Raw genomic sequence first — 27,987 nt, forward strand, 5'->3', positions numbered from 1 at the left:
TGCTATAAAGTGATTTTATTTCATAAAAATTCATCACCAAGTGCAGAGGAAAACTTATTATAAACGATACATACATTTTTATCACACAAGTTCTGTACCCTTCACTATAATCTGCATATAAAAAAGACCCAATGTTGTCTAGGCAACAGAATTAACAAAATTGCTCAAAAGATCAAAATGTGTTAATAACAACAATTACAAAATATACTCACCGGTAGGTCAATCCCTACTGCAAACTGCACAGACCCAAATCTGCCATTGCATAATGCTCCAACAGACCTGGATCTGTGCAGTTTGTTAGGAGTGATCAGTAGAACTATCAACATAGACTCTGATTTGCAGGCACATTATGATACATGAGATCAGGATCTTTGTTGTTTGCAGTTCCACTTGACTTATAAGCGAGTACATGTGGTATGTTACAGTACAGTTGAGAAAATATTTTAGTATTATTAAGGCTGACCGCTTGTCAAATGCTGGAGTATCTGACTTTATAAAACATGGGTACCATAGATGGTAATTTAAATACTCATCCCATGTTTAACAGTCGTCTATGTATGTGCTAGTAGGATATGATTGATTCTTGAGATTATTGCCCAAAGGGTTTATATGTCCTCAACCTTTGGTCAAAGTATGGAGTATTGAACTAATTTAATGTGCAGGGAACATTATTTTCTTAACAGACTTACCCCAAAATCTAAAGGTTTCTTTCTTACCCTAAATGCAAGTCACTAAGTATGTAAAGGAACTTAACTTAAAACAAAGGTTATTATTAAAAACCCATTTTTCTTTCATAAAAATGACCATGACCTTTGACATTATGACCCTAAATCAACAGGCCTTTTAAATGCCTGAAGCGCATGCTCTCCAAAATATTTGATCAAGGTGCGTTGTACTGTCTAAAACTAAAGATATTCAAAAACTATTTTCTTCTTTCAGCCACTATGACCTTGATCTTGAATGATTTCAGTCCAAAATCAATAGACTTCTTTCTAACCCATAGTACAAGCAATTCACAAACTTTGGTGAAGGTACGTTGTTAAGAACTGAAAATATTTTTGCAGAATCTATTTGTAATTTGAACATATGATCCAAAACTTGATAAGCTTCTATCTTACTCCCGGTGAAGGCCATCCATAACAATAAGTCCAGGTTAGTAATGCAGAACTAAAATTATTATGCAGAAACCATTTTTACCTTTGAATAATTGTGACCAAGACCTTTTGACCCCAAAATCAAGAGTACCCAAAGTGAAAGCCAACCAAAATGTTTATTCTAGGTCTGTGATGTAGAACCAATGTCATTAAGCAGATACCATTTTTCTTGTCAGTTACTGTGACTCTAACTTTTTTATGCACAAATCGATAGGCTTCTTCCTAACTATAAATGCAAGCTATTTCTAAAGTTCCGTAATAGTAAATGTGGAGAACTCAAGCTACTGTGCACACATGAAATAGGAAACAGATGGATGGGACAATACAAGATGGTAAGCCCCACCTTATGGTGGGCATATATATGATCTTTTAACAAAGTTCAGTTAAAGTAACCGGATATCTGTCCCCAAGTATGGGTCACTGCATAGAATGGTACTGAATATCTATACTCAAGTATGGGTCATTATATAGAAGGGTACTGACTATCTATACTCAAGTATGGGTCATTACATAGAAGGGTATTGAATATCTATACTCAGGTATGGGTCATTACATAGAAGGGTACTGAATATCTATACTCACGTATGGGTCATTACATAGAAGGGTACTGAATATCTATACTCAAGTATGGGACATTATATAGAAGGGTACTGACTATCTATACTCAAGTATGGGTCATCACATAGAAGGGTACTGAATATACTCAAGTATGGGTCATTACACAGAAGGGTACTGACTATCTATACTCAAGTATGGGTCATTATATAGAAGGGTACTGAATATCTATACTCAAGTATGGGTCATCATATAGAAGGGTACTGAATATCCATACTCAGGAATGGGTCATTACATAGAAGGGTATTGAAAAAATACCTCATCATTAATTGTCCAAAATATAACAGCTGAGTAAGCACTAAAATATTCATCAAATTTGTGCTGGTTGATGATCAGATTCCTCATATATAACACACAAAGAAAGGTACGTGTTGATGAGCACTTTTTTAGCATGCCATAATTATTTAAATCAGATAGGTTTTCCACAACTGAAAGCCTGTACGGCAAATTTATGTCAGTTGGTAATCATTTAAGCTTTCAAAAAGTGTTTTTTTACTTTTAATTTACTTTTAAATTTTCTTTCCCAGGACTGTTAGTGTATTAAAACTTTATAAGAATTTGTATTCTCCATTAAAGCTGCAACCACATCATGTTGCATCCAATATTATTTTCCAGAGTTCACAGTGACATAATACATCATAACAAATTGTGACATCTCAATGGGAACATAATGTTATGATCATATCATTTCAAGATGCAGAGTGCTGAAATTGCAAACGCAGACAACCTAAATTCTGAAGAATTAGTAGTCCGTGAACATAGCACATTTTTTAACGAAATCTTTCATGAACAGAACACAGACTAAACAGCCTACAGATTTTACTGTCAAAATTATTCTTATCAATTTAATATCCCTGTCAAGTGTGCAAACATTTTTTGATTTACTGTGCTGAACAAACCCTCTTTCACTGTTGTTTCAGACAATTATAAACAGAAATCATTGGCCTTTTCACATATATATTTTCAAAGAAAATACTGATGACAAATTTCTTACAATTTTAACAATAATTCTGAAAAACTTTCTGAATATTTCGAAGCTTCATTCGAATGCCACATTAGAAAAACTACTGCAAACAATCACACAATCAGAACATGACATGCCAATTGAATAAACAACATACAAACAAAACAAAAATACAAAACAGAAAGTTTCATATCAGCTGGATGATGTATATGAATGATAGCATATATTTACATACATGCTTGCTAGGAAGTTGAACCCTGAAGCATCAATTTCAGACACCAATTTTTAATGCAGCCAGGGTCTGATAAATGAAGCATATGGAGCCCTGGGGCAACTGGGAATTTTGAATTGATACTAACAGATGACATCATTACTTTATCTAAAACTGTTTCAAAACAAATATACATGTACTCCATGGAGAAGAATAACTCTCAATGATTCCAAAGGAAAATGGTAAGTCTTGTAACTGACACAATCTGACTGATTAGCATTCTCTAGATACTAACTTTATGCTGGGTTCTTTCTCTGATTTCAATTTTTTCTGACCGTACATAGCAATTATGGAAATCAGCAAAGCCTATACTGTATTTGCTCTAAAGTGGAAATAAATAAATAAATGGACCCTCATTAGTCAAACCTTGGTGCCAAAACTGATGTAGTTTAACATATTTTCCCTCAATCATTTGAACATGAGAAACATGTAAAGTAACTTATCTACAGATTGAAAATTCCAAATATAATTTTAATTTTTAGAAGGTTCTAGTTTACCAATTTTTTCTGACTGAGTGTAGGACAAATCAAGATCTGAAGAAAAAAAAATTAATTTTCAAGGAAATTTCAGTTCACTGAAGCTTCAGCCCTGAGATTTCACAGCATTAACCCCAATTGGTTCCTGATGATATACACAGCATTTATAAACAAGAACTGCACCCCTGATCGGACAAAATGTTAAAATGTTCATTTCAAGGTAAATCTGCAATGTAAATGTTGTTACTCAAACAAAAACATAATGTTAAATTTAATTTCATATAACAGTCTATATTATATATCAAAGTGTTTTATGGTAACTGTGGTCTTTATGGAGGCTGAGATTATTTAAATTTGGCCAGGTAGGTAAAAAAACGTTTATAAAAAAATAATTTAAAATTAGCCACAAATTCCACTAAATCTCATCTTCATCTGGTTTTTCTCACCACTCCTAAGTTTTAATAAAGCAAACAAAACTGTCACAATGTTGATTAAAACTGATTTTAACACTAAACTTAACCAGACATACAAAAAGACAAAGTGACTGACAGGAGTAAACCACATTTGTTAGCATCATTAAAAACTATTCAGACTTACAAGGTTCTATTTAGAAGTGCTGGTAATATAAGCTTGGTTCATATATGTGCTCTCTTTTTGTGTTCATGTGCTGGTCGATTTTAGCACTCCAAATTGAGAAAACAAACAAAAGTAATTATCTTCCAGTAGTTCATCTTCAATTAACTAATTTAAATGCCACTTAAGCATCAGTAAACAGTTTTATTATCTGCAGCTGACAGTAAATAAGCTAATATATATTATATTATCAAAAGCAATAATTCCTGTTTTGAAACACTATATGAACTTTCCATTTGAGTAGTTTTCAATATAATGACTGCTATGAGTGATTATATCCATATTTCAGATAAGTGCCATTTGAGTAGTTGATTATATCCATATTTCAGATAAGTGCATGTTGCACTTTTTGAAGGATTCCTGCACCAAAACAGTAACCAGCTGAAACTTGCAAATGTTGTCTCAGTCAATGGTGCAAAACACATCACAGCACAAGTGGTGCAACATGAACACCCCATTGATTTTGTCATAGACAATTAACGATAAAAAAGGTGATGCCGTCCTACCAAACCAAGCTTTCCAAGTCATTAATTTGTGAATAGATAGAATTGTTAATATTATTCAGGTATACTGTGTTTACAACATAACAAGAGTTCCTCAAAGGGATTGATGCTTTACTGGGTGAATTTTTTCCCCCCAGATTCAAGACAATTTGTTCCTTTTAAATGCCATTTGTTGAAACCATCTTTGATATTTTTCAGCAATAACAAGATTTGTCAGGTTGGGACTATTTTCTTTTAGTACACATCACTAGAAGTCAGTATGACCATCTATTCAGGGATAGGAGTGACAGACACTATGACAGCATTATTGCATTACAAATGGCACCATTTAGGACCAAATGGGTATTATAAGAAGTCTTCTGTTGAAAACTCTGTTGATTAAACCATCTATCTGGGTGGAGTGGAAATAAAAATATTTTCAAGATTGCGACCCTGGTGGCCATATAGGAGATCAATTTCCTTTAGGACCGACTAGACACCACAAAAACTCTTCTGGTGAAAACCACGCAGGCAAAAGTTTATGTCAGATCAGCACCATTATAATTATATACCAATAGGACATTATAAAAAGTCTTCTTGTGAAAACCTCATGATGATACGACTTTCCATGTAGGTACTACAATAACATTTTTCAATTTGGTTGCCACGGTGGCCATATTGGGCATCTGATGTGCACCAAAAGAAGTCTTCTGGTGAAAATACAATGTCAATATGAGCAGCCATCGAGGTGAAGTAGTGATACGATTCCCCAGATGGCCTTTATTGTCACCATATTAGAGTTCTGAGCTGCACCATTTTCATTTAGCACCATCTATACATCAGATTAAGACCTTTAGTAAAGGCCCTGTGTTGATATGACCATTCATACAGGAGTAGCCATAACAATAATCTTAATATGATAGTTAACAGTCATACTAGATGTATGAGTGGTACCATTTTAATCTAGGACCAAGAAAACATCATAGGAAGTCATCTGGTGATACCCCATGCCAATATGATTTTGCAATTATTAAGAGTAGCTACTAAAAGATGACTGAAATAGCGGTCATACCAGAATCAGATTTGAACCGATTTCTTTTAGGACCATCTAGCCAACATTAGAAATTTTCTGGTGAAAAGCCCATATTAACATGACTCTGAAATTCAGGAGGAGTAGCAATAACAAGATTTTCAAGATGACTGCCATGGTGGCCATAATGGGTGTTAGATTGGCACCATCTGCACTTACGAACAACTATACAGCATAAAATGTATTTTATTGAAAAGCAACAATGAGAAACGATAATGGCTGCTGTGGCACCCCCAGAATCTGATCAGCACTATTTTAATTTAGGACCCACCAGACCACATAAAAAGTCTTCTGGTGAGAACCTCCATGTCAATAAAACTATTGGTTCAAGAGATTTTCAATATGGCTGCAATAGTGGCCTTACTAGATGTCAGATTGGCACAATTTTCATTTAGGAATAACCAGATATCAGAGACATCTCTTAGTGCAAACCCCAAGATGATATTACCATCCATTCAGGAGTAGGGTTAACATGAATTTCAAGAGATCTGATCTTGCGGCCATACTGGATGTCTCTTTGGCACCATTCTTATTTAGAACCAACTAAATCATGGGATAAATGTGTGTGTGTGTGTGAAGTCTCATGGCTATCCTTCAAGAGGTTTTTCAGCAGATGAGATAACAAACTTGTGCTAATGTATAGATGATGGTTGAGAAACCATTCCATATGCTGTACTTACCCATGACCTGTAAAGCTTAAAATAGCTCACATACATAATTATTAGAATTTACAACCAAATGTAGTTTAAATCACTTGATTAATAACATTACCAGACATATTAACTAGCTATCTCTGATGAATGACTTCCAAATCTCGTATAACATTGTATGTTTCGAGGTCATTCTGTTGTAAGAAGCTATGGTAGCACAGAGGTCAGCATGTCAAACTTGCAAACCAAAAGGGTGCAGGCCTGGGTCAGCAACTGTGCCATGTCCTTGGGCAAGGCACATGACTCCAACTGTCTCATCACTAAAAACCAACTTGTGTTGCCTACTTTCGTTGCTGCGACCAAAAAAATCCCCAATTAAAACCAAACATTCTTCTTACTGTGTTCCTAGTTTTGATGCTAATTCCATCTCTAAGAGGTCTGTTGGGTTTTTTTCTCCCTTCCTTGCTAGAAGGTAAGTTTCAAAATTTGTGTGTCAAGCAAAACAGAATAAAACTGGGACCGAACATGATATAAAGAAATGTCTAAAATATGTATATGATAATGTGCAGAAAAGATGCTAGATAACAAAACAGTTAGGTAATTCTGGAATCATATATAGCACTATTTTATTGCACTCTTGGCAAAATATAGTGACAAAAAAATCTGCCACTTTTTCTTTTCCTGCACAGAATCAACAGAAGTGTACAATAATGAAGATTTTGTGTAAATTATGGTGGATGGTTCATGATGCTCCATTTAACCCAACTTCCCAACAAGTATGCACAATATCAAATATACTAATAACAATGATCACCCGATATATCCAGGAAATGTATGCAATAGGATATCAATTCCACAATTCCAACATCCTGAAGGAAGTTAGAGAGTTAGAGAAGCGATATTCAGCAAAAATAAATCTTTCATGTATGACAGTTTATTTACAAGTACATGTCTACATAACTATAATAATTTAACCTCATGAACGCATTCTTGCAAAAATCCCCAAAATGTATTTGTTTTCAAATGCAAAGTTAAATTCATTTCATGTCTGTTGAAATTAGGATAATAAATTATTTTTTACTGTATATATATTGTAAATCTGTGAGTAATTAACCATGATGTATCCATATGTTTTAATCTACACATATTCATGTTTTAATCTACACATATTCATATCACACATCTGCCCTGATATAAATCTGAACCAGTCAAGGTAGCTTCTTAATTATTACGAAGGAAATATCTGTCCTCAATCTAGATCTGATTTCTCTGCAATAACCACGTAACTGTCACATAAAATGTGTCAAGTCTTATTCCTGACCTGCATATTCAATGAAGAGATTGATCTGACATTTTTCAAAAACAACCGATTACAAGATTCAAGACAAATCTTATGATTTTTTTTCAAAATGAATCAAATAATAGACTTTTCATGAAATGCATAGTGCTGAATCAAACAGGTAATTAAAATAGACCTGATTTTAGAATATGAAATACCACATCCTATCAATAAACTCCTGCCATCAAAGTTATATATGTTATATATATTAATTTACTTTTAACAGCACAAATATATTTTTTTGTCATAATTTTTCTGAAAAAGAAAAGTATGGCAGCAGTGAAGCTGGATGTGGGTAAATGTAGTATTCCGTCAACAACAATTATTTCTGAAAAAAAAAAACACAAAAACAACTGCAGATCAGATCATGAATATCATGATTCCTCATTTCCTGAATCATCATCATCATCCACATATATATCCTCCTCATCCTCATCATCTATATCATCGCCATAGTCATAGTAATCCACTTCTATGTTTTGTTCAGTGGATTTTGAAGGAGTTTTAATACAGTATTCCTGCAGCGTGGTGGGAACCTTTACACCATCCTTTTCTGCATCCTCTTTTGTAGCTTGAACTTGTTTTCTAAAACATTAATGATTAGTTTTAAGTCTCAAAGTAGTAATAGCCCATATCGATACAAGAAGTGAAGATTTGATACAAAATGATACTTAACCTATAGTTACAATATTTGCTTGCCTATAAGACAATACTAATTGACCAGAAAATCTTAGCTTCATCTTTTACTCCGAATCAACTTATACATGGATTTTGTCATCCAAATCACTTTATCGTGTCACATAATTTTTTGTACAGAAAAAATTCTCCAAAAAAAAAAAAAATAATGTGTCAAAACATATTTCATTTTGGGGAAGAGATCGTGTATGAAAAATATGGGACTTCACATTGAGGATTTGAAACAACAAAATGGTTGTTAGTATTAAAATTAACTTATACAAGATGTAATTGCACTAAAGCAGCATGCATTATTAATATACGTTGTTTGTAATATAGATTGTTTAAATTTGATACGGGTGCATTAGAATTGAAAGGTTATAAGATGAATAACCATGACAGAGACAGATATTGCATTACAATTTTCTTACTGCACCTCATTATCAAATAAAAATTATGCCCCACTATGAGAGAGAGAGAGAGAGAGAGAGAGAGATGTATTTATGATTGTACGGTAATCTTTTATTGTTCACTTACTTGATGACTGTGATCATACTCTTGTACAAAAGTGCAGTAGCATATTACATTATCAATTAATACCACTAGGTAAGCAATTCCTTCTAGTTTTTGTTATTGCTTCCACTGTTCACGAATCACGTGGCTTTGTAGTCGTATATAAATGCTAATTAAATATGCTACAATTCTAGTCTGGATTTCCAAATTTAACACCTGTGTGAGGTCATGATTTGGCAGACCAGATCAGATTAGTGAGGATACCAATAGGGAAATGAGGCTAACCATGGGTACCATATAATGGAAGGAAATGCCAGGTGTTACACGTGTAAATTTCTCAACCAGTGATATCTTTTTGAACTTGTCGATAGGACTGACAACAATTTAAAGTAACACGTAGCATGAGCAAAGATCAAAAACAATTGCCGCCTAAGTACAGGAAAAGAACATGCACTTGAAAAAATTGATCTTATTTGTTGGGAACAGAGAGGTTGTTATATTTCCAAAGAAAATTAAACATCATGCAAAATGGTCATTCTTGGGACTTAATGTAGTAAATGGAATCTATATGGATATAACTATTGTGAATATTCAAACCCTGAAGGAGCATGGTATTTATTTTCATAGTTTACATTTACAATTTAATTTATTAATTTTTTCTCTCTTTGACAAAAGCTTCAGCTAAACAGGGGCAATAAGGTGAAGAAAAAACCCACAAGTACCTGGAATCTCTCCCTCTCATATATATATATATATATATATATATATCTGGCCATTTTATTTTTATGATAAGTGCTAGAAGAAAAGTGCAATGGAATAAATATGCCTCTCTCTCTGTATCCCCTCCCCATATGGAAAAAGCATCTTAGCAATCAATGATGCAATATCCCTATTGCTGGTAATCTGAAATAGCATATATTGATACTTTTAATATTTATGAAACCGAAAGTTATTATAGTTTAATTCCACACAGCATTGCGAATTTAATCATATCTGTAACTCAATAAATTTTCAGGTCAGCATCTTTATATGTAGCTAAAAGTACATAATACATTTAAAATACTTTGTGTGAAGCAAATTAGTTACATTTATTGATCCAGATTGGATAGGTTACAAAGTAACAGACAGGATCAAATCTGCGATGCTGTGAGGAAAAAAAGTGAAAAAGATGAAACCAAGGTGTTGAGCTGGCCTCATCTTATACTCAGCATTGACTTATATATAGACAGAGGATGGAAAATTTGCCAAATTTGCTCATTCAACCTATACTCCACATAGACTTATAGGCCAACAAATAAGGTACTTTAATCTTCTACAGTTGTGACTAATTATTAGTCATTTGCAATTTCATTCTTTAATCTGAGAATTCTTTTGATACAGCCATGGCAGGAACATGCACTCATTCTGTCAGTAGAAGAAAAACTACTGACAACACCTGCTCCTCTTCTACAAATTAATAAACACCAGGTGGCTAACTTGTGTGGTTTGAAATATGCCGCCATGTCCCAACCTTGTCAATTCCATGATGATTATTCTATTCTGTCAATATGCTCAGCCACTGATAACATATATCAGCATAAAGAAGACATTCCAGATTTGTACCCCATGTATGATTTACATACTTTTCTAGTAATGTGAAGTACCTCTTGCTTTAGATCTTTTCTACTTGCATCAAATTTGATGACTATACTTCAGGTGTGTCACATCTAATTTGGATTGGTGGTTATTGTTTGTCCAAGTCTTGCGTTTGTTAATAACCAACAATCAGAACTAACTTGCACATTCTCTGCGTGACACAGAAAGTGCTGCTATCCTAAGTAAGTCAATTTAGAGGCAATGCTTTGCTGAAGAAATTTCATGCAAAAGTGGCCATCAAATGATAAGTAAAATACATAAATCATACATGATGAACTTGTGTGTTAATGTCTCCTTTTAACCTGATATACGTAATCAACAACTGAGAATGCCAATGGGATAAATACAATTTTGCTGAGAACTGACAAGGGACAGAAGCCAACCCACATGAGTTAGAGTAAACTTTTTAATCTGTAGATGGGTAGTAGGTGTTGTCAACAATTTATTATTTCAGTGCCTGAAACAAGTTGGCCACAGCAGTTGCTCTGCATTTGCAGGAAGTACAGTGTGAAGGATCTGGTTGTTGGTCATCTCCACTCCATCATTTGGGCATCTAAATAAAACCCCTTTGCATGAGGGTAGCACTAAACTGACTTCCAAATTTTAATATGGTAATAAGATGTTTTAAAAACATTCATGCAGTGCATGCACCTATCAAAAGGAGTATCCTGATATGGCCTAAAAAGGTTGAATAAAAGTCAGATACCTAACAGGTGATCTGTTTGAAGTATTTATTTTATCTTGTCAAGGATGAGAATGGCGCATAAACCAATGAAAAGTCTACGTCTATCTGTAGTCTGTTCAAAATAAATACAATATGTCAAAACAAAACAAAAAATGACACCAACCACCAACGAGAGACCTTCTAAAGATGAAACGACCATCAAATTGTATGTGTATCAATAACATGATAATAATGTGTACAGTAGGCTGTGTATCATGAATCATATCAATATAGAGTAGAGATATATCCTTTCAACCCTAGTCTTCATGACCAATACGTACATTGGGTTGTAACCTTATGGCATGCAATAAATATTAGGAAAGACTATCCCTTTAAATGGAAATGATACAACAGTGTTTGCACTGACATGTAGGGTTGGTTCGACAAGCTAAAATATTTAAAAAAGGTGAATAATTTTCCTCAAATGTTTAGCAATATTATGTTTTTATTTGGTCACTGGTCAGATCTCAATAGAAGTTCGGCTCTCGGTGGATCCTCAGGAAAATAAAATGAGATTGTTTGTAAAGGTTAAACATATCTCTACCCGCCATAACATAATTCTATGACAATGACAAACATGTTAAGAGAAGATAAACCTAATTTACAGAAATAATCATAGTTACATAAAGATCAGGTTCCCCATTACCCCATATTTTTAAGGTCACAAGAAAGCCTTTGAGCCACGATGGAAAAATGGGGCTCCGAGTGGCCGAGTGGTCTAAAGCGCTCTCCGTTACAGATCACTGCCATCTCACCTCTGTCTGCGTGGGTTCGAGTCTCGGATTCAGCCTATGTGGGTATGTGAGAAAGCTTGCCAGTAGCTTCTCGTGGGTCGGTGGTTCTTTCCGGGGTTTTCCCAGGTTCTTCCTCCACCATTAATACTGGTCGCCATGTCTAGCCTATCGTGTGCTGAAAAATGGCGTTAAACCCTAAAACAACAACGACGATGGAAATGCCAGCTTGTTATGATACAATCTACTGTACTGTAGGAGAAAAACAGACCTTAGTGCCGTAAGAGGAACCAAGAGCCTGATTTGGTTCTATAGGACCTGCATCTAAGTTTCACACTGTGACATTTTTTTGCCAAAAAGTGGATATCTGCTTATGAGTTGGATATTCCAGTGACTGATTATCCAAGATTCAATGTCAGTTATATACCAGTAGATTTTTAAGAAAGCAAAACTATAAATGTGTCTAGAGGACATGAAAACACCTGGTTTCAGCTATAAAAACTCTGTATGGCAATTTTCAACATGGTGGTTACAGTGACAATACTATTTTTAAGATGGTCATCATGGTAGACATACTGGAGGTACAGTTGGTGCCATTTTCATTGACAACCAACTAGGGATCATATAAAGCCTTTTGGTGAAAACCCTATCTTGATATGGTCTTCCTTCTGGGTCAAGCTGAGACAATACTACTTTAAGATGACCAATCTGGTGGCCATACTGAGGGTCATTGTGTATCATTTTCATTAAAGGCCAAAGAGACACTGTAAGTACTCTTCTGATGAAAACCCCTTGTCAAAATGACTTTCAATTTAAGAATAGCAATAGCAAAATTTTCAAGATGGCCACATAGTGGACATATTGGATATCAGACTTAACATTTAAATTTCGGGCCAGCAAGACATACTAATTAGTCTGTTGGTGAAAACCCAATGTATAGATGATGGCTCCTGTGGTGGATATCATATTGGCACCATGTCCATTTAGGTCCAACCAGACAATATAAGAAGTAGTTTGGTGACCGCAAAATATATCAATGTGACCAGCAGTGATAACAAGGTTTAAAGATCTCATTCTGGAGACAATATTGGAGGTCTGATTGGCACCATACTCACTTACAACCAACTAAAGGAGTCTTGCACTGAAAATCTCATTCTTTTATGACCATTCATTCAGGAGAAATACTAATAGTTTTAACAAGATTTTCAAGATGTCTGAGCAGCACCATTTTCATTTACAACCAACTAGAACATGGGATAAATGTGTCAATTTGTACGGCAATCCTCCAAGATATTTAGCTAGAGTACTGATAATAAACTTGTGCTAATGTATGAATAGCATATATCAGGCCATCCATTTAGCTTTCATGGTTTATAACCAGTAAAGGTAAAAATGTACATGTACATTTCAATGAGAAAAGGTTTCAGAAGCTGAAACCTTCTTGGGAGATAAGATGAAACTGTAAATTGCTGGATCCAAATCTTGTACATAGCTTATGGAAGAAAGGCTAAGCCTTCAAATCATCAATTAAATTTCATAACCCACTGAAAATGTAACTTACAATTCTGTACAATGTGCTTTATAAGCTTACCGAATAATATTTTCATATTCTTTGTCTTTTCCTTTGGACTCCCTCCATTTCCTGAACATAACTGAAGCGTCAACATTTGCTGGTGAGAATGTGTTAGGCTCATTTAACAATGAAATGATGCTGAGAAGTATAGTTCTGCAAAAACAAATGAAAAACACGTCAAGGTGTGTATCCTTCTTTACAAGAAGATTTTCAAGATGGCTGCCATGACGGTTTGCCATTTGTCACTAATAAAGTGTTTCCACTTTGCTCCTTCTATTGTACGCATGAAGTGGAAACAGATTTGCATGAATTTTCTGATTCTAGCTTTGCCAGTGCTGAGAATGCAATACATGTGAAAGCCATAATATAACAATGAGGAAAAAAAGTTCCAAAATTAACGAATCAAATGCTTTAAACACAAGTAACATATTTTATTCCACTGGGCAGAAAATTATTTTAAATAAGCTAAATTTTGCTTGAACATTACTTGCTGTGGTTTGGAATTTTCTTTAAGAGGTGTTTTTTTTTTTTTCACTGGAAACTCCACAGTGCTTCACAATACACTCATATTTGTACATTGTAGGCAAATTTACAATCATACTGTGCAAACAGCCACAGAGAAAAGGAGGAGGAGAAAATGACATGGACGAAAAACAGAATGAATTAAATATGGAAGGCAGATATATTCTCTAAAGAGGAAAAGAAAGTAGTTGCAAAGGCTTCTCACCTTTTGACACAAAAAAATATTCCATGTCTTTCCAGTATGAAATTTATTTTTGAAAAGACTCTCATTGAATGTAATCAACATTCTGTTAAAGAAAACACAAATTCTTTAAATCAAAAGTTGCTTCTGTTTTAAAACTCTAACATCACAGCCAACCTGAATCTGACATTTAACAATGCATTAAACAAAGAAACTATTTCATTAGAAACAAGTATAGCTAACAAATCTAACTACATATACACATCATTTGTGAAATATACATGATAAATGTGCTTATTTTTTTAATACTCACCATAACTACATATTGTCATGGAGGAAGAAATAATAAGGAATTAACAAGGTTAGAAATGTTCTTGTCATCAGCTTTTTAAATTCAAGAATTTAAAATGGTCGGTCACAAATCATGAGAGCAACATCTGATTTACTTTGAAAAGCAAAAATATACCCCCTCCCTTTCCACCATAACTGATCTCATTCCGTAACTCTTACTTTACAGAAGGAAATTAGGTTAAGTTTCACATTTATCCAAAACGAGAGATCAAAAGGCTAAAATCTGGAACCAAAGAAAAATATATGTTTGTACAAATACACTGCAGATAAAAAGACTTTAAAGTCAAAATAATTCAGAAATGTTGGGAAAATTCTGAAATTACAAGAAAACCATATCAAGTCACTAACATGCACATACATTGCAAAAAGCTACCATATATACTCACTTATAAGTCGAGTCACTCTGCAAACAACTAAGATCCTGATCTGCTGTAGCATAATGCACCTGCATATCAGGGTCTATGCTGTTTGTTCTACTGATTACTCCTAAAATAAACCACAGATACTAATCTGATGATGCATTATGTGATGGCAGATCTGGGTTTGTACAGTTTGCATTTGTACTCATAAGTATAAAAGGTATTTTAAACAAAATTGAAAAATATGATCACAATTACCAGAACCTAACTAATACTTGTGACTCACCCAAGATATCTATATAGCAAGTTTGGTCCAGTTTGCTTCAGTAGTTTTCAGCTACCTTGCTTAAAACAAAAGTGTCCTGGACAGATGGATAGAAAGCACAAAACCAACATATCTCCCTCTTTGAAAGATCAAGACAGGAGATATAATAACCAGGATCATCAATGGTACAAAATACATTAAGCATCTGCATGATTAGAGTACTGAAAACTATCTTGTACAAGGTTTATCATGCCACTTTCATATACTGTAATTAATTTTAATTATGGTAGTATCAAGATTACATTAAAATAATGGCTAATATATAACAATATTTAATAAGCTACCAATATAACAAACTTTCTTTTGTTAGTTTCTAAAACTTTACAAAAAATTGGTTAAGTCCAAAACATTTAATTTTTTTTTTAAACAACCTCTATAAAAAAATCTACTGGAGAGATCATGCACCAATGTCCTCACACCACAGGGATTGTGTACTCACTACATACAGTCACTAATGTTAGGGGTGAGTAGTGTCATCTTTACAACTATGTGTAATGGGGCACATCAAACATGTATATCAACGTTCTGGACTTGTTTTAGAAACTAACCCAAAACAGAACTAACCATAACGTAATCAACAGAGTAGGTACTGCCAACAGTTAGAATTGTGCTGCTATGGATGTGAAGCCTTTTCCTAAGAAAAACTTGGTGTAATGCTCAAAGTGGCACAATGAACATTCAATGCTGGTATACCGACTCATAAATATTTAATAAAAAGTGGACTCTGACCAAATGCATTTTGACCTCAAGGTTGACATATAGAGACAGAATACAATACAATAGTAACCTATCTTCAAGTTGTACAGTTATCAGGATTAGGCTACTTGACAACTTTAGCTAACCTTGACCAATGCAATACTGCTCTTGTTGTTATCAACAATTTTAACTTGTTTTACCTGCCAAAATCAACATTATATAGGATACTTTAGTCACACCCAATAATATACATTTATACATTTGACTCATAGCTTTTGTAACTGATTGGTACAAGAAAATCGAATGAAATTCATAAAGATGCTAAAGTTTTATATAATGTATCTAAAATAATGATGAAGGTAAAACATGTAAGATCCTTAAAACATCATTAAAATTTGTTGCAAAACCCCATTCCCTTATAAAGTCCAAGAATTTTCTTGGAGTGCTAGATCCTTGTACAGTTTTTTCATGCAGTTCATGTCAAAATAACTCTGTCTCACATGATGGAAATAAACACACCTGGGCTTGAAACTGACCCATGCAAGTTAGCATTTTCTTCAGTTAAACCAGTTACAATTCTTCTAATGCTAGCTGAAGAAAAGTGAACCAGAAGATTTTTGCCTGAGTAACTTTGGAAGTCTTTTTACATTTTTATTTCAAAAAGCAGAATATAAAAACAGCTGTAACAATCAACATGCCCATACAACTGAAAGTTAATTTAACACACTGCAAAAATATGTTCCACTGTCATGGTATGCATTCTGGTCAAGGCTCACCTTCTGGATGTATACACGAGATAAGTCTGGTATTAATCAAATACATGATCGGCACTTCACCTCTGATCTGTTCTATACAAGACATGCTACATTCGAATAGTGGAAGGGGTTATGCTACCAGGCAAAAAGGGTGACTAAGTTGCATAAAAATGTAAACTTTATCTTTTTCTGTTGGGAAAGCAAACATGACATCACCCTGTAATTTCTTCTACACACACAATGAGTTAGGTAGTTTATGACTTTATGCCTCTTTGTAGCCAGGAAGTTCTGACAGTATAGTGTTTAGGTCCAAGGAAAATGAATTGTATGCAGTGTTGATACCAACTGAACCGACAAACTAATGCACTGTTTTAATAGTGCAATTACCTACCATTAACTCTTTCCCAAGCAAGTTATTGCTGCTCGATTTCCACAAATTAGGCCCACCATTAGATGATGAAAATATAACTTGTTTCAATACTTAAACATCAATGTGTAAAACAGTAATCTGCTTTTTAAGAAATGGCAAAAAGCACTTTCTAATTTTAACTTCAGTGTTTTATTTTCTTTACAAAACGGTTTGAAACTATAAGTGAACCTAGATGGCAGACATCGCTGTGTCTAGGAAATGCTACTTCATTAGGCTGTCTGTTGTCATAAATAATTCAGCACATAGATTAAGGAAAATTTACAATTCCTAGAAAGCAAATTCTAAATTTTATGTGACAGAAGATTTAGCCTAAAAATGTACTCATGTAGGTAAAAATGTAGGGAACAATGCTATGTTGCGGAATTCAGAAAACACTGCAACTTTGTAAGGTTGAGGTTGTTTTCTAGCATTTTTATTTGAAAATATGAAAAAAGCAGTGAAGCAAATACTATTTAACCAATGCATGATGTTTTTATAAGTATATAGCCAAATAATAAGCCAATAAATTTGCAACCTATCAATCAATGGTTGTAATGAAGCTAAAAAGTGAGTTGTTATATTAAGAAAATCCTTCTTTCTATGAATACAGTTCTTGGTTGTGTTGTTTCAGTTGGAAAGACGGGTCTAGTTCGGTCATGTATCAACATTAATGATTCATTGTGTTGCCTATGAATAATCTGAGTAAAGTTTAATCAGCAGCAATGCAATTAGGATGACCAATATGGTATGAAATTAGATGTACCTTTGCTCAATGTAAGAGGATTGCTTGAAAGTAATTTAGAAAACGTTTTGATTGCCATTTTATCAGAACTTTCTGAAAGTAAAACAAAAATTAAGTGGAAGTTCATTAAGCATTTTACCGACTTACAAGACCATAATCATATTATATCTATTAGTTAAAATATCAAATAGAATATGCTCTTTAAAAGTCATAGGGCCAAAATACACTGCATGTATCTCCATCCAAACATACACTTTCAAGTAAGAATACAATGGGCATAAGCAGTCATAGTGGATGTCCAACCAGAACTATTTTCATTTAGGATCAACTAGACATGTCTTCTGGTGGAAACCCCACGTTGATACAGTTTTTTGTTTTGGAGGCAAAATAGGGACAAGATTTTTTAAGATGATTGCTGTGGTGGCCTTCATCAGATGTGGTGGACATCATAACAGCATCATTTTTATTTAGGACTAAACATCATAAAGTCTTCCATGAAAACCCCATGTGTGTGTGTGTGTGATTTGAATATTTAATAAAGCTTTAACAATTTTCCAGTCATATCACTACCATGTCTGCAGTGTGGCAATTTATAGTATGTCTAACACTGGGGCATCATACCACAGACATGTAGCATTATGTCCTGCCCAGTCACATTATCCTAACACCAGTCAGACCATCCTAACACTAACCGCTTAATGATGAGTGCCAAGCAAGGCAGCTGTTAGTACCATTTTTATGTCTCTGGTATGACTCAGCTGGTATTCAAACCCACTACCTCCCACATCTGAGGTGGATGCTCTGACCACTTAGACTACCGGAGCAGTCTATGTTAATGCAATTAGTTGAGTAGCACTAAGACTTTAAAGATGGCCATGTGGTGTCTATTCGGGATTTCCAAGGGAAACCATTTTGATTTATGACAGAGTAGACATAATAGGAAGTCTTTTAGTGAAAAGACCATTACAATGTGATTTCCTGTTCAGGACATGAGTTGATATGACCATCCATTCTGGATTTGTTAAACATGATTTTCAAACGTGCTTGCTGTGGTGGTCACAATGAATGTCTGAGCAGCACCATTTTCATTTAGAAACAAGATCTTTGGATGAATGTGTGTGGCTAGTTCCATGGCAACTCTCCAAGTAGTTTAGGAAAAGAAGCAACAACAAACTTTTACCAATGGACAAACAACCGACAACAGGTCATCCCATGTGCACTTGTCATCTAGTACCAACAGAGCTAAAAAACCATGTATTGGCTGGTCTGAATACACTTTTTAAAAACTCACTTACCCCCACTACAATTTACTAAAAGTGAACTATGGTCACACAACACAATTTCAATCCTTTAAGAAAAGACTGCCAGTATTACTCAACAACAATAGTCTGGCCAACTTGTGAACTGCAGATGAGTGACCTGTCTGGATCGCCCAACCTGGAGTAATACAGGCAGATGTGACTGACTGAAGTGTGTGGAAATGGATTTTTAACACAGCTTTAACAATTTTTCAGTTATATTGCTTACCTCTTAATGCTGAGCGCCAAGCGAGGCAGCTGTCAGCACCATTTTCATGTCCTTGGTATGACTCGGCCTGGGTTCAAACCCATGACCTCCTGAATCTGAGGTGGATGCTGTAACCACTAGGCCACTGAAGCGGTCCTCAACAACATGATGTTTTATAATAGATATACACTATATAATTTTTTTAATATATTGCTTTGTCTAATGTAACTTAACTTTGAACTGAACACAATTAGCAAACAGCTGACAATTGTAGCCATTACTGAATCATGATCTTTAGTCTATGAAGATGAAAATAAAAATACTGTGTTGAAATAATGCAAGTCTAAATGAGAATATATATGACAATGTTATCTATGCATGAAATGAAATGTGGTCTGCACATAACATTCAGAAAATCAAGAATATGCATGTTAGTTTATTTTCAAATCTTTTGTACCATCAGAAATTATCTATCTGGGTTAGTGACAGTAATTAAACTTGGAATTGTTTCAGAAGAAAAGCATAGTAGGCTACTGTACTTTTACCTTTATTTCAGGCCGAAGGTACCAGATATATATCTAAATTAACATTTAATAAATAAACAGTTACAACCCCTTCTCTAGTTGAATGAATTTAATCTGGGTCACCTGGTTCTTTGGGCTAACATCTCATTTTGAAAATTGCCACACCCTACAGTTTCCACAGATTTTTTTAACTGCATAACACCCATTTGGGCAGCAAGTCTAAGTACTGAATTTAAATCAAACTACAAAGTACATTCATTGTTATATTATGATGTACAACATAATCATTCCATCACTTTATATCAGTGTTACCTGACGTTTTGTGTAGGATTCCATCTCTCTGAGGGCAACTCCCCACTTTGGGGATCATCCACTGGAGGGTGCAGTATAGAAATACATACATCACCATTCTAGAGAAAAGAATTTTGAAAACATTAAAACTTCAGTGCAACAGCAAATATCATTTGAACAAGGCAATGGTTCTGTGGAACAAAACAACTCATTGTAAACTGCTGGTGACAATGCCCTTACCTAAGTGACACCTATTTCTCACATTCCTGTCCTTCATCACTTGATCTTCTGGTGTAATCAAAGTGAACATAAACTGGCAAAACCCCAGATTTCCAACACCACTTGTGCATTATTTTACAATAACCACAACAAACAATAATCGCAACACATTTACATCCTAAAACCTGCAGCAGTTTAAATTAGCGTAATATAAATCTGAATGCTCTGTGTTGATTGAACTAGCAACAGATACAGGTTCTAAAGTCCTGTTTTGAGCAAAAAAAACAATGTTGCTCTTTTTGCTAAATTCATGTTCTCATAATTATTTGTAAAAAGGAAAATTAGCCATACATCAAAGCTAAATTAAAGACTACCAAACATCAGTAGTTTTTGTTAGTCTTTTTTAAAGAATCTTAAGGAGATGAGTGGAGTTTTTTTCGTTACATGTTCACATTTGTGTCTGAATGACCATGGCTAGAGTCACAATGGCACTGATACTATTTTAAGTCTTTGCTGTTGTCAGTTTGTATGTCACAAGGTCCACCATTTTGGACTGGCATGAGAGTATATAGAGACTCTAAATTTTCAGTTTTGCTGTTATTCTGTCCATTGATAGTTTAGTACTAATAATTAATTTACATGTTTTAGTAATCATATGGTTGCAATACTGTTGTATATGTGCCAAAAATATATGCTCAGATATGATAATAGTGGTCATCTGCATAAAGTGCAAAACCCACATATATTTGAAAGGATTCAATTACTGGAGGCTTAAATTATCATCATAGAGTTTTAAGTTAAAGAAATTTGAGTTTATAAGATGCTCTTATTCTATGTATAGACAAGCCCTGCAATACTCGAATACTTTGCCACCAACAACAACCTAGTGCTAACAAATGCCTTTGGCCCTCACATCCCATCTAGAACATGGACTTGGCACAGCCCAGATGAAAAATATCACAAAATATTAACAACACTTTGGTGAGGAAGCACTTTTGGTCCAGCATTATTTATTAACATTGCCATACCACATAGCTTCCCAGGAGCTGACATAGGAAGCAACCATGACTTGCTGATGATGACTATCAAACTCCATCTGAGGAAAATCAAGAAGCCAAGACAGGTTAAGATCAGGATTGAACTTAAAAACTTAAAGATCAAAGAATTGCAGGCAGCAAATTTGTACCACTCACAATTCTGGATGCTGAAGAAATAAACCTAGACTCCTTGATTACAACCTTCAACACGGCAGTAATAGGCACAGCCAGTGAGATCCTTGGCAAGCATCATGTTGTAAACAACTGTCAAAATAATGCTGTCATTTTCATACCAATTCTCCACCTGGCCCCAGAAGATACTTTCAGAGTGATTCAACTGACACAATGGCTGGGCGGCAAGTTCAAAGACTTCGACTAGTTGCTGAGTGGTGGGAAAATGTGCTGATATTTACAATGACTGAATTCAGAGGCAGAAAAACCCAGTGATGTACATATGATCATTATAAGAGTACATCAAATGAACAACTTTAGCTTTCATTCTTGTGTTTGTTTCCAAGTGTAGGCAAATACATAGTGCATGTGACCTCAAAATCTAGATACATTGAGACTTCGACAAACAGCTGTTGCAAATCTGGATAAATATTTTGGGGTTAAATGGCAAATTGATGAAGACTGTAATGAGATTCAGAAGAGTGCTAAAGTTGCTAGAACTGATAGTTTGCATGGAACAGTAGACAGATGTAAGAAAGTGAGTGACGCCTAGCTTGGTGCATGGAATAAGACCTTTCTTTGGCCTGACATAATTTAGAAAATTAAATTCAATGGCAAACCACTAGTAGTTCTCATCTGGAAATTTAGCTACTTCAGGTATGTCCAATATGCTTCCGGGAGGGGACTTTAACTTTTGCTGGTGGGACTCCTATTTTTCCCAAAATAGGAGTTCTGGACTCCTAGTTTTAAAATCCTAGCAAGACCTCTGTTCCACGATGCAATTCAATCTTGATTGCATGATTATGCCTTGTTGTCAGCATTAGAAAATCCTGACCATGACTTTACATTTCACATCTTGTAATGATCCTAAGTTCTGATGATGACAACTTATTTAGCAACCAAAATCAAATTACCATGATAATATGTAAATTCCAAGTTGGATTGAAACTGAATTAGAAACATGCACTGGAGAGTAGCAATAAGCAATTATTGACATCCAGACAAATGACATAAGATGCAGAGCAATACCACAGGCTCACTTAGCATTACAGGCAGGTGAGCTAATAAGCAAATGATTAGCTTTGCTCTTCTTGCTCATAGTCAGCCAATAGTCAAGTCATTTTCAAACAAAATGAGGAATCTATAACAGAAATTCACAATGGCTCTCTAATCAACATCCTGAACTAGTGCTTTACATAATAATGTGAAACTATTATGGCTGACATAATTTTACAAATGAAGAAATATCTTTACTTATCTTGGGCATAGTATAATAAGTTATGTATGATCATGCTGGAATTATTAGGGACTAATAAAATGTACCTCATAAACATTTGGGTGCCACATTCTGGTCAGAAAACGGACAGTTGGAGGTGAGTATGGATAATCATGTGGAAATTTCATATGAGCCTGTAATTAGAATAAAATAAGCATTAAATATCTTACTTGCACAATATATTACAACAGAACGTTTTTAATACTTTTCTACCCACCCTCTTGATGCCATTAGCAGTCAGTCCAGTTCAAAGCTGAACATGTTTAGAAAACTCCTCTGCATGGGACTACTAAAAATGAATGCCACACAACCATTTTTTTTTCCAATGTGAAAATCCATTCTGGCTACCAAACAACAATGAAATTTTATATATGTTCCAACAATAAATATCTTACCAATAAATTGGCCTTCTGGGTACTTACAGCACGTTACTCAAATTATTTCCAGATAATCTGAAGTTGGATTACTGCTATCAGTAAGGCCAATTAATCCACAGGTGTCAACTACTCATTATCTGTTTATGTAATCAATAGTGAAGCTGTCAATGGGTACCAGGGTATTTTGGAACCTGCTCATTCATAATCACCTGGGTAATAAAATTAGCCACAGGGTATCCATTTACCATATAGTTTTCTGCCAGTGCTTGCAAAGGCAGCACTCACCATGGTTATAAGTTGCCAATTTTTTCTTTTGTAAATTGTTATATATAATATTATAATGATGAGTACATAAAACATGCTAAGCATTTCCACAAATAAATAAAAAAATTTTAATATAAAAAAAGTTACCCTGGGAAAAAAGGTGCTTGGGTCACCAGTGAAAAACAGGGATGGTCAGCTGATTGGAAACATTTTTTAGCCTCAGACAATGAGGATGAATTCTTGGACTTTGTAGCAGATGCCATTTGGAAGTGATATTTATCAGTTACTGTGAATTTAAAAAAAAAAAGACAACTTCTGGTTTGTACCCATTTAATACAACTTCCTTTCAATTGGGTATCTGGTAACCGATCATTGGATTAATGCGTACCCAGTAGAATTTTCTAAACATTTTACAGCATTAATCAATAACATACTACTCACCTTTTCGGGTGATACCATTAAGAAACAGAACTTCTGTTCTCCCTAAGACCATCTTCCATCCTGGTCCTGACATGCCATCATTTCAACCTGTAAAGCTTTGGAACACACCGATATGCCAAGTAACAGTGCCACTATGCTTTTTTGTTTCCCAACTACCCTTTGCTAATGGAGTCTACTGGTAGTGTATTAATATTTGTCATTTCCACTACCATCTCAAAAGGTATCAGGGTTCTCCAAAGCATTATTAAAACTTCAGTCAAGGTATTCTTCCTTGGAACAATGTTGCGGTCCAAGCCTTAAAACTAGGAACGCCAATATAATACTTTGCAAAATTATGCATATATTATTTTGTCACCAAAATACATGTCATCAGATTGCTATTGCTCATTCAATGCTAAATAGTTAAAATTACAATAAACAAATGAAAAATTAAGGCATTTGATAACCATGGTACTGGTAACTATAACTGTTATGTTACAACTATAACAATTTTCATTGCCTCTACTGTGCCATTCTTTAATTTTGTGTCAAGCCTGTAGAACTCAAGGAAGAGATTATACATGTACTTTCTTTTCTATATTAATTCACTTTATTCCATTTAAAATTGACAAATTTTCCAAGAAAATGGAAAGAAAAAGAAATGACAATATCCTGTTTTCATTTCAAGCAATAAAACATCTTACATTCTTTTCTGTTTTCCTTTAAGATCGTTCTGATGGTCTATTGGTTAGAGCATCTGCCTCGGATGCAGGAGGTCATCGGTTTGAACCCCGGCCAAGTTTGTAGGCCAAATGTGGTATGTGTTTGTACAATTTAAACAGAATACTTGACTGGAATTAGCTTCATTAGGTGGGGTCAAAACAGGGTTTTTGCATGGGTGAAAAAAAACAACCTGAAACATATCAAATAAAAATACCCCCATCCCCTCCATCAAGTCAAAGTCTCTGAAGGAATTAAGGAAAGTTGTTACTGAAATCAAAGGTTGTTGTGAGATTTGTGTGTCCATTACCCAGATATAAGTTTTGCAGCATCTGAAGGACTAAACCAACATGTAGTTCTCTGCTTTTTTTTCTGACATTGCAGGTGGCAGAGACGAACTTTGCTTGGGACCATTTGTGCTGGAGTTTTTCAGCCAAAATAGTGTCAGACTATTGGCCACTTGCTAATAATAAATTTATTTTGACTGACCATTGTATGTGGATGGTAAGTTAAATCCCTCTTCTTCCTCTGTGTATTTAATGGTTGTTGACCTGAAATTTTAAATTGCTGGTTTGGAAGGCAGCATCACTCCAAGGTAATAGTAACATGTGGAGGCTGTCTACTGAGGATAACATCACTAGGAACTGACTAATGCATGGGATAGAGCCGACATTACTCTTACCTTGGGGTGATGCTGTCTTCCACTCGTGTTAGTAATTTTAAATTTCAGGTCAATAACTGATGCATACATAGGTATTCTGTTCTGACAGGAATTAATAGTAAAAAAATGACTATTCTCAAAGATTTAATGCCATAGGTCAAAAGAAGGTTGTTTTTTTCTTGCCATACACATACAAAAGTTAGTCAAAACAAATTTATTACTTGCGAGTGGCTGATAGTTCAACACTATTTGGGCTGAAAACTCCAGCATAAATAATGCCAAGCAACATTGGTCTCCGCCACCAGTATTGTCAGAAAAAAGAAATACTTGTTGATCTAGTAGGGGATTAGTCCCACAACCTAAGATGCATCATCTGATATTTTCGTTTGGAGGGTGATGGGTTCTAATGCCTAAACAAATGCCTTGTGGAGCATGTTCCCAACTCTACCGACATGAGAACAAAGTCAAATTTTTAGGACTAGATCATACTTGGCAACAAATATCAACATTCCTCCACATATTTAAATGTCATTGATATACTTCCTTTGCTGTCTTTATTGTGTTTGAATCAAAATCTGACACTAGCAAATGGACGCATTTTCATGTTCCATTGGCATACATTTCAGTTGGTTGAAATGTAATGGTAGCTGAGGAATGCAGATGTAGGTTTCAACAGGGCCTTCTAATTTAAAAAAATGAAAGTATCTATTTGTTTTAGCAAACATTTCCATTTTTGTATGCTTTTTCCCCCAATAGCCATTATAAATTAGTACATTTCTATTGTTATATTGAAACAATAGCGTATTTGTACTTCAGCTGAGAGAATGAACTAAAAGAGACAATACTGGAATGTGTGTGGAATCAAATGGAATGACTAATAGATCAAAGTTACTCAAACACTGAAGTTATAAACTGATCATGTGACCATTTGTGTGGAAAATCTTAAAATAGCATGACCATATTGTAATCAGCAACTGTATAAACAATGTGTGTTTTTGCTAATCGCTGATAATGGTATTAATAAATAAATACATTGGGATAAAATTGTCCACACTTATGACACAACATGGCTAATAAATTAAGCATGTCATTAATTCTTTGTTGTTTAACAATTACATATAACAAATAAAGTTGATCAATTTCATCTCTGGATAGTATAAGGCTTCATTTCAGTAAGAAAAGCAACATCAAGGATCAATTTTTTTTTTTTTTTTAGCAAATGTGAAATATTATATGAAAAACGACTGAATTTTATTAGTTTACTATATAAACCTCGAGATATCAGTTTGTATTCTTTATATCAATATGATGACAAACCTAGCAAATTAACGTTTAGCAATTCCATTCCCTCTGAACTATTTCCAGGTAGAAAAATATCAAGATAAATGAAGTCCAGATTTATTAACTACTTTGGAATTTGCTTTGCTGAAAACCATCACCAACTAAAAAAAATCTAACGGAATAAATCTTACAAAAATATATTTTAAACAGGAATAAATCTGACCTTTAGGAAATAAAAAACGTAATTTTCAATGACATCAGTATCATATAAAGTGAATTCCCTGCTTCTGTCAGTCACATACACAATTACTTATTGTGTTAGTGCAACTAATTTGAATAATTTTGGAGTCATGACTCAAGAACACAAACAGATGCACATTATTTCGCATAGAATAAAAGATACATTAATTCTGAATACGGTTTAAATTAGTGAAAGTGGATGTTTATGTAAAATGTGCTTGAAATCTATTGTTCAGTATACTTCAACTAACATCACATTTCAACAAATTTAAATGTCTGTCAATGGAACATGAAAATGCATTCATTTGCTAGTGTATGATTTTGATTCCATCAGGATAAAGACAGCACTGTAAGTATATTAATTACACATAAATTTGTGCAAGAATGTTGATATGGGCTGCCAAATGTGAGATATTCCTGAAACTTTGACTACTCATTCTGTGATGACAATCAACATCAGAACATGCTACACAAGGCTGTTATTTAGGCAATAAGACGTAGCATTAAAACATGAATAACATGTGATACATTGTACATTGTAGGACTAATGGGGGATGAGAGACTAGTGTCCAGGGCCAATCATAACATTTAAAGAGCTGCGATGGACCCTACTGATGATGATGACATCACCCAGGATGTAAACACAAATGTGCAATCCAATAAACTCTACCTGTGATGGACCTCACTGGCTATAATGACATCATTCTGAATGTAAACAAAGAAAACGTCAAGCAATGCACACCATACCTTCTGGATATAATATTCAATAGGAATGTATCAGACGTAGCACTGACTGTTGGTCAAAAACCTAATATGAGTGAAAATATATTTAAACCTTAAAATATCCTCCTTCGTAAAGAGTGCTTGGAGGTCCAAATATTGCAACTTCCCACTCAAAAAGGTTGTCATCGTTTGTCAACTTCACTTGAAAACCTTCCACTGGTTCTTCATTCAGTTTCTTAAGTTCTAGCTGCAAGGCCTTTACGGCCGAGCTTGTTGGGCTTTGAGCCATTCTTTGAATCTCTATTGTATCAGATATTATGTGGACTAGTTTCCTGATGAAGAAGAAAATTAGATATTAGAAGCGTAGAAGAAGCTCTTTTTGTTTCTAACCCAACTCAATATGGCGAACACT

The 27,987-nt window shown here is 34.5% G+C and overlaps 1 protein-coding gene across 1 annotated transcript; it reads right to left on the bottom strand.

The window, feature by feature from the left end:
- On the bottom strand, window positions 1-27,985 carry LOC149800595 (ubiquitin-conjugating enzyme E2 R2-like). Its single transcript, XM_089954574.1, has 5 exons — window positions 27,688-27,985; window positions 22,937-23,023; window positions 20,208-20,305; window positions 13,544-13,678; window positions 1-8,259 (listed from the first exon to the last, which is right to left on the bottom strand). The coding sequence occupies exons 1-5, from the start codon at window positions 27,862-27,864 to the stop codon at window positions 8,049-8,051; spliced, it is 708 nt and encodes a 235-aa protein (XP_089810700.1). The 5' UTR covers window positions 27,865-27,985; the 3' UTR covers window positions 1-8,048.
- Window positions 27,986-27,987: the final 2 nt, after the last annotated feature.

Source organism: Sinohyriopsis cumingii, chromosome 4 (assembly GCF_028554795.1).
Source record: "Sinohyriopsis cumingii isolate HCF-2022 chromosome 4, ASM2855479v2, whole genome shotgun sequence".
NCBI lineage: Eukaryota > Metazoa > Mollusca > Bivalvia > Unionida > Unionidae > Sinohyriopsis > Sinohyriopsis cumingii.